This window comes from Malania oleifera, chromosome 10, assembly GCF_029873635.1.
Source record: "Malania oleifera isolate guangnan ecotype guangnan chromosome 10, ASM2987363v1, whole genome shotgun sequence".
Lineage (NCBI taxonomy): Eukaryota > Viridiplantae > Streptophyta > Magnoliopsida > Santalales > Ximeniaceae > Malania > Malania oleifera.
In genome coordinates this window covers 77654111-77669406 of record NC_080426.1, presented here as the reverse complement: position 1 = coordinate 77669406, position 15296 = coordinate 77654111, and the positions used below count along the sequence as shown (strand labels likewise).

The following is a 15296-nucleotide window of genomic DNA, read 5'->3' as shown; positions in this document are numbered from 1 at the left end:
AATCAAAATTAGATAGAAACAGGTGCTTTGATTTTCTTTGTAATTCTTCAACCACACCATAAAGACTAGTGATCCCTCCACGAACTAACGTCGTTTTCTTTATGCTTTTTCTGCTTCTCACAACTGTTCTTTCATCTGGGCTTCGGATTGTCGGTTGGTTGATTCTCGAAATTTAAAGAGGGCCAAAGCTCAGCTTTGGTTCACCACGAGATGGGGTGGGTTAATTAATTTAAATATAAATTTGGATTTATTTATAAAAAATTCAGCTAATTCATCATGAATTATTTAGTCCAATCCATTTTTCAAAAAACAAAAAACATAGGCTTGATGGAACTTGAAAGCGGCAGAAATACATCTGAAGAAAATGTACTTCTCAAAACAGAGAAAGCAGCGGAGGACATTTCCGATGCGACGTTGAAAACTGCAATGTAATTAGAACATATCTTCTCTGATAATTATAGCTGTGATATTTTAGTCAAATTCAATTCATTCGCCGTCGTTAGTCACTGAATTTGCAAAGAACTTCAAACGACGTCGTTGAAGGAAAAGCCCAGAAACACGGCCGACTTGTCGGTCATCAGAGCTACATAGGTTAATCGACGGAATAACAAAGATCAATCTCTTTCCTTTCGGACTCTGGCCTTCGTCTCTCTCTCTTAGGGCAACTGAGAACTCCCTCCGCAATTTCTCTCCTTCTCCTCTGTCTAATTCGTCTTACGTTGCTTCTCCAGATTCGTAAATTCTTTGATTATCCCAAGTTAATCCCCTTCCAGTTCTCAATTCCTTCGTTAAAACGCCGGCATCATCATTATCATCTCTTTCTCACGCACATTTTCCGATGCTCTCTAATGGACTGCTACTAGCAATATACGCGCCCTGTTCTCGTCGTGGCTTCAGGAGATCTCATCACCACTCCCCTTGTATCTCTCTCTCTCTCTCTCTCTCTCTCTCTCTCTCTCTCTCTCTCAGGTTGATTTGAATTCATTTTATTTTCACTCCCTTTTCTTCGTGATTTTAGGTTTCTGATCTGCAATGACGATGAAACGGGGACAACAAAGTTCTGGCATCCACAGGGTTAGTAGAAGTGGTGGATCGCGATTACCTATGGCGATTCTCGTTTTTTCACTTTTCGCTCCTTTGATTTTCTTCGTCAGCCGAGGACTCCATACCGCTACTACCATTGGTAACAAATATATACAAGGCCATGACATTGCCATTCGTGAATTGGTGCCACTATCATCTGATGTGCATTACATTGTAGATTTACTTTTTAAGCATTGCAGACATCATTTGATTCAATTGATTTTATATCATGTCCCGCGTGGGTTGCATAATTTGATGGCTTTTTTGTGTGTTTGTATGTGCATACGTGTTTTTAAGTTGGGTCTTTGCAGTGTGATTTAAAATTGCATTCTAGTTGGATTAAATTAAATTGTGAGAATTGGTTGTTGGCTTAGCGACTACTCTATTTGTTTCTTTAATTAGTGTTAGAGAGGGAGTGAGTTGTCTAAGGTATAGCCATGTAAACAAGCCCTTCTATAGTTTGACAAAACTTTAAGCAAGTTTTCAAACGGAAATGGGAGGTACCTTTTACTACATATCATAGCTGCTTTAGAATCAAGAGCAATTAGAAGTTACTCCTCAATTCAAAATTTTCTGTTCAATTTTTTTTTGTTGGATTTTAACTCCAAAGTTTTATGTGGGCGTTCCATAACTTCTGCTCGCAAAACATGGCAGTGACTTTTGATAATGTTGCTTCTGATAAGCGACATCCATGGTTATTGAGGTTATATTCACATAATGCAATGATGCATCCCTTTTCTGCTACCATAGAGTTGGATTTTGTCGCTTCTAGACACAATCATGACGTAGTTTGATCTGAATTTCATTTGTTATTTATTTATTCGTACTAGAAGGCTATAAATTTTTATTGGAAATGTTACAAACTTGAGTGATCTAAGTAGATTTGTGAAAGAATGAGATTAGGGTTAGGCAAGATGAGGAGGAATAGGAGAAGAGGAAAATAAGTGTGAGAATTGTCGGCCTATTATGCTCCAAACTTGATGTATTTAATTAATGTATTTTCTTATGGCGCAAGAATCCCTTGCACACAATGACCATTAATATTCTTATCTTGTGATTTGTATTGCATTTTGTTCAAATGTGTAGAAATCCAAATCCGAGGCATGAAATCCATGTCCCTAAACACAGCTTAAATACTCTCTCTGCCGCTTTAAGACTCCCTCTAAAGCTATAAATGTATAAATATAAGCTAATCCCACCATTAATATTCTTATCGTGTGATTTGTATTGCAATTTGTTCAAATGTGTAGAAATCCAAATCCAAGGCATGAAATCGATGTCCCTAAACACAGCCTAAATACTCTTTCTGCCACTTTAACACTCCCTCTAAAGCTATAAATGTATTAATATAAGCTAATCCTAGCATGTTACAACGATTCAACTAAGAAGGTTTGAATAATGCATTTGTGAACTCATCAGAGGACATCACCAATGGAGTGCTTGAAATATTTTTTATCACTATATTTCTCATGAAGTGATGATAAGCTTTAATGTCCTTCGTCCTCTTATGAAAGAAATAATTGTTAGTAATGTAAATGGCAGCCAAATTATTACAAAACATATCTATAGGCATGTTACCAAAAAACCTATCTTTGACATAAGAGACTTCAGCCTTATTGACTTGCTAATCATATGTTCCGTAGCTCTTCACAACTATATCTTGCTACTGCAGGCTCTATTAGGATCTAACCTACCAAGTGTATAATATCCCATTATAGACCTTTGATCATCAACTGGCCTGCCCATTGTGCATAAGAGTGCCCAACAATGTCCAAAGTTTTTGCTATAAAAAAAATAATATCAAAGCTTTTTGTTACATTTTTATGCTAACTCTTTGCCATGATAATTCTTGAGATATTGATGAATACTACATGCGAAATCCCGATGTGCCTTCTTGAGATTCTACGTAAAGTGGCAAACCATTCCCATAGCAGAGGTTTTATTTGTGACAAGAAAACAAATCAGCTTGAAAATTGACTTCCTACACTAATGCTTTTCTTCAACATTAGGTTCACCATCCCTAGATAACTTTCATGGATTAATAGGAGCATTAGCTTGCTTAGTTCTTAACATACCAAACGCATTTAGCAAGTCTAAAGTATATTTTCACCGAGACAAGTTTAAGCTTGTTGGCACACCTTAGATCTCAATTCCAAGAATGTAATGAAGAGCCCTTAGGTCCTTGATTTGAAAATTTTTCTCAAACCAATGCTTAACATCTGCAATCTTGCTAGGGACATTTCTCATGATATCATCAACATAAGCCACGAGGGTTCTAACACGTTTGTCTCTTTTTCCTATAAAAAACAAAATGACCATAGTAGCACAAGTAGCATTGTATAAAGCTAAAGTCTGAATTCATCATACTGAATTTTTTTTGGAGAAAGCCCCACTTACAGCCACAAATCATCTTTTGCCACTTGCAAACCTTGCTACTCTTCCCTTGAGCAACATGCCATGGAGGTTGCTCCATGTACACCTCTTTATAAAAGCATTCTTGACATATTACAAAATTACAACATGAGTGGAATTTAGTCAAGTGGCAGGTGGTTGCTCGGAGGATCTCAAAATAATCAACACCATATGTTTAGGTGCGTCCCCTGGCCACCAACTGAACTTTAAAACTTCCTATTGAATGATTAGGAAGATATTCTACTTTGTCAATACTTGATGGCACGTATCCAACTCATTACTGAGAGGAAGATTCACTAATGCCGATGTCTCTCAAGAAGTCAAAGCCTTCATTTCTACATCTGTTGCATACTTCCTCCTAGGATTAGTAGGTTCCTCAGCATATAAAGATGGGTGGAACATAGGAAATAGACATGGCAAAGGAATGCTTAATAGAAGGAAGATAAAGAATTAGTGTTTAGAGAAAGACCTCGAAGACTTCCAAGTACAAGTTTTGTACTTTTCTAATGTGCAATGGGCGAACTTAAGTCTATTTGAGATGAATATCTAGAACCAAAATCCTAAATAGTAGAGGGCGGAAGAGGCTGCTGCTGGTGGTAGTTGTGTATCTACTTGTCTTATGTGTTATGACGTCTGTAGCTTACACACCTTCAATAGTTTCTTGGGCTCCTTGTTTGGGCATGGTCAAGAAGGGTAGAAGTATCCTTGAAGAATGAGGGTAGAACAAGAGCATTGACACAAAAAGGAGAGCCATGAATAGTTGATTGATGAAGTCTAGGCTCATCCAAGGGAAGCCCAACACTAGAAAAATGAGGCTTTCTCTCAAAAAAGGTCACAAGGACTGTTGCATAGTTTCTACAAGTTTTGAGGATCGTAACACCTTTAACCTTTTTGGGTTTTAGAGTACTCAACAAGGATACTTTTAACTATGTGTATGTTGGACAAGAAGAAAGTGTACTCAACAAGGATACTTTTAGCTATATCTATGTTGGACAAGAACAAAATTTATACACACAAAAACACAAGGCAAAAAAAGAAACACAGGGGGTCTTAGGGTAAACTATGGAGAGGGGAATTCCAACATCCAACCAAACCACCCTCCCAGGGCTTTGGTCACTAGATGGCATCCTGTTAATAAACAAAAGTAGGACGTGAGAATAGCATCAATCAAAAGAATTTTTGGAACATATGAAAAAGTAAGGACCTTGCCATGTCAAGTAAGTTTCTCCTTAAAACTGTTCCATTTTACTGAAGAATATACTCACTACACGAGATGACTAATGAATAATCCCTTTATCCAAGTGAAAAAGAATGAATCAGATTTTGGATAAATTCAAGGGCTTTATCATATTGAGAAATTTGAAAACCATTTCCAAATAGAATTTTTTTTTTCCGCGTCTATGATAAAATTGGAATGATTAAGAAATTTAGATTCATCTTTTAACAGATAATTAGATATTTCTAGGTCTATGAGAATTTTCATCTATTGACCAAGCATGTTCTTGAGCCTACACAGACCCCTAATATCTGAATGAACAAGATAAACAAGGATCACCTGCAAGATCCAATTCAAGACAAAAAAGAAAGGCCTAATGTGCATTGGTAATTGATGCCATGACCGCTCAAGACAAGGACTTGTAGCTTATGGAGCAATGCATGGTCCAATTGAGTGTGCCATTGATCTAAAGAAACACCATGAGAGGAAAATGAAGATGTTATATGACAGGTGTTAAGAGCTACCTCCATAACCATCGAGGTATATAGTCCATCCTTCTCAAGCCGTCTACCAATCTTGATCTTCTTCCTTTTTTGGTCCTTTCTGATGGACTTTGTGTATCCACGTCAAAAAAAGAATCAAATTGTTGTAAATGAGCTAAGTGTTGGATGTTTTATTTATCAGTCACAAAAGTAGAGTTTTGAGCATGATTTGGTTGATGTAGAGTTTGGTTTGATTTATTTTTAGTTGAATTGCTAAGAATTTGGGAAAATAGGATGTTTTTTAATTAAAAATTTGTAGGATACGTGGAATACATGTGCTTTTTAACTTTTAATGTGAGAAACTAGCCAAAAACAGTTGTTTGAATAACTTTAGTGTCTTCGCTGTGTGGCCAGTCATAATATTATCGGTAACATTTTTCATGAATTTGAGTTTCTTCTGAGTCCTTTCTACTGAGTGAGTAGATGTATTAATATCTTTTTTATTGTATTAATGTCCAAATTTTCTCTTGTGCTAGCGATGAACTCACTTCTTATTGTTATATGAAGAGTTTTATACTAGTCTTCCGGAAACTTTTATCCTTTTTTTTTCCCCCGGAATTCAAGAAATTACTGGATTATATGTTCACTATTTTAACCAAGCTTAGTTTCCTCAAACTTGAATCACCTGAATGAGTTTTAAGCATCTGCAGAGAAAATAAACTTAAGCTCCTCATAAGTTTCTTGGTTTCTATCTTTTTATATGACTAGAATATTTTTCTCTTGTGGTAACTGAATTTAGTCATCATAATGTTACTGCAATATTCAACTATGAATTATTTTTAAGCAAGATTATCATACTCACTGTAAGGTCTTTTTTGAAGAAAATAAGTATATTGTTCCTTTTAGTGGTTTTAGACATATGCCACTGTTAGAGTTTGGAGAGCAAGATCTAGTTGTGTTGTCCTTGATGTTATTCCCTTTGCTGGGTAAACTGTAGTGCTATGCCCTCCACAACTGGGTAGTTTTGTGCCGCTGTGCCCACACACTCCTCCTTTTTGGCTTTATACTTAATGTCTGCAACACTTACTTTATTTGAAGCATTTAGGACATACAAATCCCACTTCTTAAATTGTGAACTTACCTTCAGCTGTGTTGCCCATCACCAGAATACATTGTTCAATATTTTTTGGTCATTCACATGAAATCTGGAAATAATTCACTGGCCCACATAAATAGGCTGTTAGAATCAATTATTATTTGCTGCCAATAGTTTGGAGGGCAAGATTTATTTGCGTAGTCCTTGATGTTATTCTCTTTGCTGGGTAAAATGTAGAGCTATCCTCTCCACATCTGGGTAGTTTTGTGTCCTTGTGCCCACACGCTCCTCCTTTTTGGCTTTATACTCATTGTCTGCAACACATACTTTATTTGAAGCATTTACAACATACAAATCCCACTTGTTAAATTGTGAACTTACCTTCAGCTGCGTTGCCTTTGTCACCAAAATACATTGTTCAATATTTTTTTGGTCATTCCCATGAGTTCTGGACATTATTCACTGGCCCACGTAAATAGACTATTAGAATCATTTATTATTTGATGCTATTGGCAGCATGCGGATACAATGATTTACTTGATTGTCCATCAAAGTCAAGCTTGTTTTAGAGGGAAAGAGAAGAAAAACATCCTCTTGTGCTTTTATCGTGTGAGTCATAAGTTCTTAGGAGAAAAGCCACGGGCTGGAATTTTATTGATAATAAAAGTCGAGCTGCCTACAGTAGACTAAGCTCTGAAAACCCTAACAATAATAAATCACAGCTCTTGTTGTAAAGTAATTTTAGCAAAACAATGTAATATAAACAAACTCAAATACCCTCGAAAACCTGAAGAAGCAGGTTGCTGCAGTAACATGAACAGTGTTGTGATCAAGGTCTCAAAGTTTGAAATTTTATTGATAATAAAAGTCAAGCTGCCTACAGCTAGACTAAGCTCTGAAAACCCTAACCATAATAAATCACAGCTATTGTTGTAAAGTAAATTTAGCAATACAGTGTAATATAAACAAACTCAAATACCCTTGAAAACCTGGAGAAGCAGGTTGCTGCGGTCACATGAACAGTGTTGTGATCAGGGTCTTAAAGTTTGATTTTGACTAAAATTTTGAGGCTTTAAAAGTACAAAAAAATTATATTGATTTTGATTTCATAAAATGATGGAAATTAGTAGTAAAGCAGGGAGTTCTTTTATGAAACTTTAGAAACTATTAGTAGACATAATAATGCTTGATTTAGAGCTAAAATATAATAAAATACATCAAGGACAGTTATATGGTGTATAAGGTGCAATAATTGTAATATAATAATTATAGTAAACATCTTCAATTAATGTAAATGAAATTTATAAATCAGTTAACTATTTTTTAGTATACAAATATAAAAATATACATAATTTGGACATAAATATTCAAGTAAAATATCGTGGCTAATATCTAAGTCTAATTTTTCATATAATTTCAAAAGTTTGAAAGCTATAACTCCTATTCTTCTTGCAATAATCTTTAGTTTCACTAAAAAATTGATAAATTAAGATAGAAATTCCAATTTGGGTTTTGAATCTTAAATTTGAAGCTCATTGAAATTTCATTCTTTTGTTAAAATTTCATTGAAATTTCAAGATTTCAATAAATTCCAGACAATTTGTGGAGATTCCAATGCAAGTTTTATAAAACAGAAATTGATTGCCATTTTGTTTTCAAGGTAGTGGAAAGCAGATATTTTGTTGGAAATTTTGACCATTTCGTGGAAATTTAAGACCATGGTTGTGACACAGTGACATGAATAGCAACTTCAACAACATTTTTACTGGTTTTGTAGGATCAGGTTTCCCGAGTTGGAAGAGATAATTTGTCTTCAAGTTTTGCTTTTTTCTGTGATGCCCCACATTCTATTCTTATGCCCCAATGCATTTGTGAAAACTCTTGCATTTACCTTTAGTATATCATGCTCATGTCAATTCATAAGCAATTAGTTTTGGAAGAAAACTAGAATCCCTCTCTGTAAACTCCATACTGTTGTCTTTAAGAAGCTGGGCAGCGCATTCGTTGTTGCTTTATGATTCTTAAGCTAACCAATGTGGTAGGAAATCTTCCCAAATCTGATCGTGTATCTCTCCTTTCAACTTAGATTTCTTGCACATCATCCAATTACAGCATGTGAAGATCATCTTTCTTCACAACATGTGTAAGGAAAATTTTTTTACCATCCACATCTTTTCTCTTCAAACTTGTATTTCAAAATTCAGAGCAAAATGTGTTTTTTCAGAAATGGTTTAGGAGGTAAGCTGCAGTGCATGATTACAATTTTGTAGCAAATAGCAAGCAAATACTACAAACTTGTAAAAAATTGATAAAGGCGGCAGGTCAGATTGAAAAAAATCAGAAACTCTACCTTAGATTATTTGTTGTGGAGAGAGATAGAGAGAGAGAGAGAAGGAGCCAGAGATCAACAGAGGTTGTTGGAGGGCAGTAGGGCAGTTGTACATAGGGTGACAACTGCTCTTGAGTCTTGAGCAAGGTAATTTGGAGGAGGAGACACGGAACTTTTTATGAAGGGTTGGGAAGTGAGGTCTTGATTGTTTCAGTTTTAAGTACTTTTTTTATACATAAATTTTGAGAAAAAAGGATCCTGAAATGCATGCACTTCCCTGTGAAGGCATGAAAAATGTACACATGTTGTTAAGGTATGTACCTCAAACCAGAAGGTCTATGCCTTTCAAAGGTCCACCTTTTGAAAAAACCCATCGAGGCATTTTTGTATTTCCTCCTCTTCAACGCCTTTCAAAAAATTGCCTATGAGAGTGAAGTTTGTTTGGTTACAAGGAAAATTACGTTATCTTGTTGAGCTTGTATTTTGTTCAGCTAAGAGGAACATGGGAAGAAAACGAAATTATAATTGAGCGAAGGAAAAATTGAATAATATAGGGTTTAGTTGAGAATTTTTTTTATATATTCTTCTTGAGAGGTGATTCGAAGCAATACAACAAGGTTCCATCTTGTTTTGTGCTGTCAAGGGAATCCACTGGGTGTGTTTTGCTAACACTAAAATAGATAAATTAACAGTGTGGTTTTTCCTACCTGGAAGAAGGCTCTATTCCTGTTCATTAGAGTTCTCATTTATTCTATTTTGTAGTGACCAAAAATGTTTATTTCTGTGGAATTTCCATGGCCTGCTTCTTTTGTCCTAATATTTTCTTCTATTCCATTCTCTTTCAAGATTTTATACTTGTGCACGCCTATATGAATTTGACTAGTCATTTACTATTGTGCAGAAACCAGTGACATTTCAACGGCTTCTAGTAAACAGGTAGCTTGTAAACATTTGTCCTCTTATTCCACCAAATTTTCAAATAGTAGCTTCTCTTTCTCCCTGAGTGAAACTTTTATTTGAGCTGTGCAGAATGTAGATTGGAGAGAGAGACTGGCGCTGCAACATGTCAGATCTGTTTTCTCCAAAGAGGTATGGCAAATTGAAGATCTAATTGTGATGCTATCAGGCTTCTGAATTCTCATTTTCAATAATTAGTTTTTTTTAGTACTGGCAGATTGTCAGCTGCCTGGTATGCTAATTATATGTGAATTTCAGGTCATTGATGTCATCAGAACAACCACAAATGATATGGGTCCTTTAAATCTTTATTATTTCAGAAAAAACAATTTGTCTGCTTCATGGAAAGCTGCTGGAGTGGAAACTTTGGTAAAAAATCATTTTACTTTTGTAGATGTTATGATGACTATGGTCCTTTAGCTTGTTACTGTTATCCTACCAATTTTTTACGATCTAGGAATTTTGTCAACTGACAACCCTTGATGTGTTGGTTTACAATTGTGTTCAAAGCCAAGCCAAATGGCTGCGGATGGCAAAGGAAACATGCCTAGAGGCGAACGGGATGATTCTTCAGGTGGTAATATTTACCAGTGCTGTCATTTGCATTAATTTGTATTTGTATTCTAATCTCGTGACTATTTCATGTACGTTTGACCTATGCAGATGAGCATTCTCAGTTTATTGATACACCTGCAAAACGAGCTCGAAGGGTAATATTCATGCTTTGGTTCAAGTCATGCTTTGACTCTTACCTCTCATGGCATGCTTGAAGGGTCATAGTTTTTTTTATGACCCAAGGGACAAGGAAATGGTCTTGTTTCTTGATTATCTTCTGGCTAGACCCTTTTTAGTAGATGCTAATTGTTAAGTTCTTCTGCAGCAATTGCGAGAGAAAAGACGTGAAAAGCGTGCAGCTGAGTTAGTGCAACAAAATGATGAAGCAATTGTAAAATTTGAGAATGCAGCCATTGAACGCTCCAAATCTGTTGACTCTTCTGTACTGGGGAAATACAGCATATGGAGGAAAGATAATGAGAATGAAAATTCTGATTCGACAGTACGCTTTATGCGGGATCAAATTATAATGGCAAGGGTGTATTTAACCATTGCAAAGATGAAGAACAAGCCTGAGTTACACCAAGAATTACAGACTTGCCTCAAGGAAAGTCAGCGTGCTTTAGGAGAGGCATCTACTGATGTAGATCTACATCGCAGGTAGTGTAGTAGCTGTGTTCAGCATTTGATCATGTAATATTGATTGGTTTTTTCTTGTTCTCCATTTGTTTCTGGTTTTGTCATTCTTAACATTTTTATGTTCCTTGCATAACATGTTTCTAGTGCACCTGAGAAAATAAAAGCTATGGGCCAAGTTCTGTCAAAAGCAAGAGAGCAACTGTATGACTGCAAGTTGGTCACTGGAAAACTGAGAGCGATGCTTCAGTCAGCAGATGAACAAGTTAGAAGCTTAAAAAGGCAGAGCACATTCCTAAGTCAGTTAGCAGCCAAGACGATTCCGAATGGAATCCACTGCTTGTCTATGCGTTTAACCATAGAATACTATCTCCTCCCTCCAAACAAGAGAAAGTTTCCTAGAAGTGAGAATTTGGAAAATCCAAATCTTTTTCATTATGCCCTGTTCTCTGACAACGTCTTGGCTGCATCAGTTGTTGTTAACTCGACTATTCTGAATGCTAAGGTGAAGTGGAGAATTCTTTAATTTTATACCAGTAGCTTTCTGGACATGGATTCAAAATGCCAGTGATAAGTTATATATCTGTTCGAGAAATTTGAATCTGAAGAGTCTCTCTTGTTTTCTCAATAAATATATTTGTTTATCCAAAATTTTTTCCCCTCATTTCATGATTACTATTTTTTCGTTTCCTTGGCTTGCAAATAAAAAACCTTTATAAAAATTAGTGTGTTTAGATTTTGGCCTACATTAAATGCTATAGGTGGTCTTTTTGAAGATGGTTTGAAATTGCCTGTTTATGTATTTTGTTGGTATGGACATAAGTGATGTATTTAATTATAGTTGTGGACAAGTGTGCCTTGTAATTGAACTTTTTTTTTTGTCTTCTTCTCACTCCTTAGTATGCTGGTTGGATTGCAGGAACCTGAGAAACATGTCTTTCATCTGGTTACTGATAAACTAAACTTTGGAGCCATGAATATGTGGTTTCTGCTGAACCCTCCTGGAAAAGCTACTATCCATGTGGAAAATGTTGATGAGTTTAAGTGGCTTAACTCGTCCTACTGCCCTGTTTTGCGGCAGCTTGAGTCTGCTGCGATGAAAGAGTATTATTTCAAGGCAGCTCATCCTACTACTCTTTCAGCTGGTTCTTCTAATCTAAAGTACAGGAACCCAAAGTATCTCTCAATGCTTAACCACCTGAGGTTTTATCTCCCACAAGTTTACCCTGCGTTGGATAAGATTTTGTTTCTTGACGATGACATTGTTGTCCAGAAAGATTTGACTGGATTATGGTCAGTTGATCTCCATGGAAAGGTGAATGGTGCAGTAGAAACCTGTGGTGAGAGTTTTCATCGTTTTGACAAATATCTGAACTTCTCGAATCCTCATATTTCAAGGAATTTTAATCCAAATGCATGTGGATGGGCATATGGAATGAATATTTTTGATCTCAAAGAATGGAAAAAGAAGGATATTACTGGCATATATCACAAATGGCAGAACATGGTGAGTCTCTAAGAAACCATTTATTCTGAATAGTTTGTTTCTGGTTTCATAGTCCATTCACATATTTTGCATTTCTAGGAATCAGTCATTTCATGCCTTGGTGATGGTTTACAATATGTAAATTGTCTTATTGCGAAATCCCCTCTTATTTCAAAAAGGAAAAGGGGTCCTGTGCATTATAGTAGTTTGGATCCTAGAATTTCTTTCTTCATGAAATTGCCAGAGGACATCTGCAATTTTTACATGATTGGTTTATAAAAGTAAACTTCTCAATACCACCCTTGGAACCTGAAATAATCCCAATCAGGAAATGGAAAGTACACGCTTCCTATATTGTGTTATAATATGCCCTTAAATTTCCATTGTAATTTCCACTGTCCACCACCTTTGATATTGAAACAATCAAGGTCCACCATACAAAATTTCCAATGGAGTTCTCACGAATCATCTGGAACTTATTGAAAATTTGAAATTTCAAAAAGTTGTTAAAATTTTGACGATGAAATATATTCCTTGTAAGTGAAATTAGAGATCTCAAAACACCAATTGAAATTCGTGTGAACAAATCTTTTTCTGAATTGAAAATAAATATTATAGCAGAAAGATATATATGGATGATCCTTGGTGATGGTTTGCGATATTTGTAAATTGTCCTATTGCCAAATTCCGTCTTATTTCGGAGAGAAAAGGGTACCTGTGCATTATAGTAGTTGGATCCTAGAATTTCTTTTTGCATGAAATTACCAGATGGCATCTGCAATTTTCACGTGATTGGTATGTAGAAGTAAACTTCTCAGTACCACCCTTGGAACCTAAAATAATCCCGAAATTGGAAGTGCATGCTTCCTATATTCTGTGTTCTGATATTCTCTTAAATTTCCATTGTAATTTGCACTTTCTGTCATTGCCATCGAAACAGTCAAGTTCCGTCATACAAAATTTCCAATGGAGTTCCCATGAATAATCCTGAAATTTATTGAACTTTTGAAATTTCAACAAAAATTTTTAAAAATTTGACAATGGAACAGATTCCTTGCAAGTTAAATTAGAGATCTGAAAGTCCAATTGATATTCGTGTCAACAAATCTTTTTTTTTTTTAATGTGAAAATAAAGATTATAAACAGAAGAATATGAATGATAACCTTCAGACTTCTGAAATTTCATGCAAAAACTGAGATACTAGTTACAGCATTTTATTTTCTATAACTAACTGTATTTGCAGAATAACTAATAGGTAACTAATTTTTGAATTTCATTTTTATTAGTTGATTATGCATATGTTTATTATGGTTACTATATTGCAGTTATTGCCCTTATACACCACACACCCATAATTGATGCATTTACTTGTATTATTTTAGTTTAGCAGTTTCTAAACTCCCCTAAAGAATTTTTTTTTTTTCTTTGCTATTAACTTACCTAACTTTTTAAAATTAAAATTTCTGTACTTTTTAGTCCAAATCAAACCTTGGTTCTAATTTCATCCTTTTCCCTTGTGCTCTTAGAATGAAGATAGGGCATTGTGGAAGCTTGGAACCTTGCCTCCAGGCTTGATTACATTTTATGGGTTGACACATCCTCTTGAGAAGTCATGGCACGTTCTTGGTTTGGGTTATAATCCAAGCATTGATCGGTCAGAGATTGAGAATGCAGCAGTTATACACTATAATGGGAACATGAAACCATGGTTGGAGTTGGCAATGACTAAGTATCGGTCATATTGGACTAGGTATATCAAGAGTGGTGATCCGTACCTTCACAATTGCAACCTAGGTGAATGAATTGAAGTGCTGAGGTACAGCCAGATGCTCTCTCTCTCTCTCTCTGTGCACCCGTGTATGGACTGGTTCAAGCAAGGATCCTGTCCATGTGAAATCTCTGACAGGAGTTGCCGTAGGAGAAGGGAAGGAGTTTACCTCTCTGATTGGGCCTCCTTTCTATTCTTCCAAATTGCTTATTTTTCATTGTAATTAAATTAATTCATTTCCATCATCCTCCAACCATTAGAGCCGGGTGACAAAAATCTTTATCCCTTGTTCACCTGTTAGAACTCCATCTGTCTTTGGCTGTGGGGCTAGGAGCAATTTGGACAGAAGTGTAACTCGTTTTTCTAAGGATGTGAATGTTAATTTTTTGCTGTGTTCCTTGAGCACCAGCTTGACTAATGTTGTAGCAACTATCGTTTGGGGTGGGGAATGACCGCCAGCTGATTGTATGAACCAAATGATTAGTTTGTAATACATGTCTCTTTTCTTTTGTGCTATTTTTCAAGTTTTCGTTGGTATCTGCATTCTCCTTTGGTAGTAGATGGAATCCTAAAGGTAAAAAGTAATCTCTATAATTTTTTGATGCAACTTTGTTATTTAAAATTTTTTTTTTCCTGGAATTCTGAGTGATATTGTTGTGTCTGGCTTGGAATTGATGCTGGGTCTGAAATTAGTTGCAATTACATTGTTGAACTTAAATGAAACGTCTCTTCACCCATATTTTTCTGGAAATGATGTTACGGTAACTTATTTTTCTGAAAATGATGTTACGGTACAGCGTGTACAGAACTCAACTCATACGAAGTGGCTCGAACATGGCAAGAATAATGGGATGCTAACTGGCGGTGATCCTGCCTCAAATGAGTTTCTTGTGCGTCGGCTAGCCAATTTGCAGGATTAACGGGGGAATGCAATTACTATTTGCTGCTCTGCAAGCCTGTCCCATTTATAAATGTGTGGGGATTACAATCCATCAAAATAAGTGTACACGCACGCACGCACATACCTCCACACTATCTTTTATAGGATAATTGCAAGTCCTCTTGTTGAAATTAGATTCTGTTTTGGTAGAAAAGGCCATGGAGTATTAAGGCTCTGTAGACCTTCAACGAAAAGAGAGCATTTGGTAGTTGGGAGCCGTTGGATATATGTAAGGCCACCAAGTTGTATAAGTTGGTGGAATGATGGTGAAGGTGAATTTGGCCTTTGGTTAGTGAATCTTCTTTCCCATTAAACCATAACTAATAATGAGGAAT

The 15296-nt window shown here is 35.9% G+C and overlaps 1 protein-coding gene across 2 annotated transcripts; it reads left to right on the top strand.

The window, feature by feature from the left end:
• Positions 1–314: 314 nt before the first annotated feature.
• On the top strand, positions 315–14537 carry LOC131166009 (polygalacturonate 4-alpha-galacturonosyltransferase). Of its 2 annotated transcripts, none has more exons than XM_058124219.1 (11): positions 315–920; positions 1019–1183; positions 9520–9554; positions 9648–9707; positions 9834–9944; positions 10086–10149; positions 10239–10285; positions 10456–10790; positions 10914–11271; positions 11686–12273; positions 13780–14537. In XM_058124219.1, exons 2-11 carry the CDS (start codon positions 1033–1035, stop codon positions 14053–14055), a joined length of 2025 nt encoding a protein of 674 aa, XP_057980202.1. In that variant the 5' UTR covers positions 315–920; positions 1019–1032; the 3' UTR covers positions 14056–14537. The 2 variants fall into 2 exon arrangements, with proteins under 2 accessions (XP_057980202.1, XP_057980201.1); XM_058124218.1 differs by having other exon boundaries at positions 413–920; positions 9520–9557.
• The last annotated feature ends 759 nt before the right edge of the window (positions 14538–15296 follow it).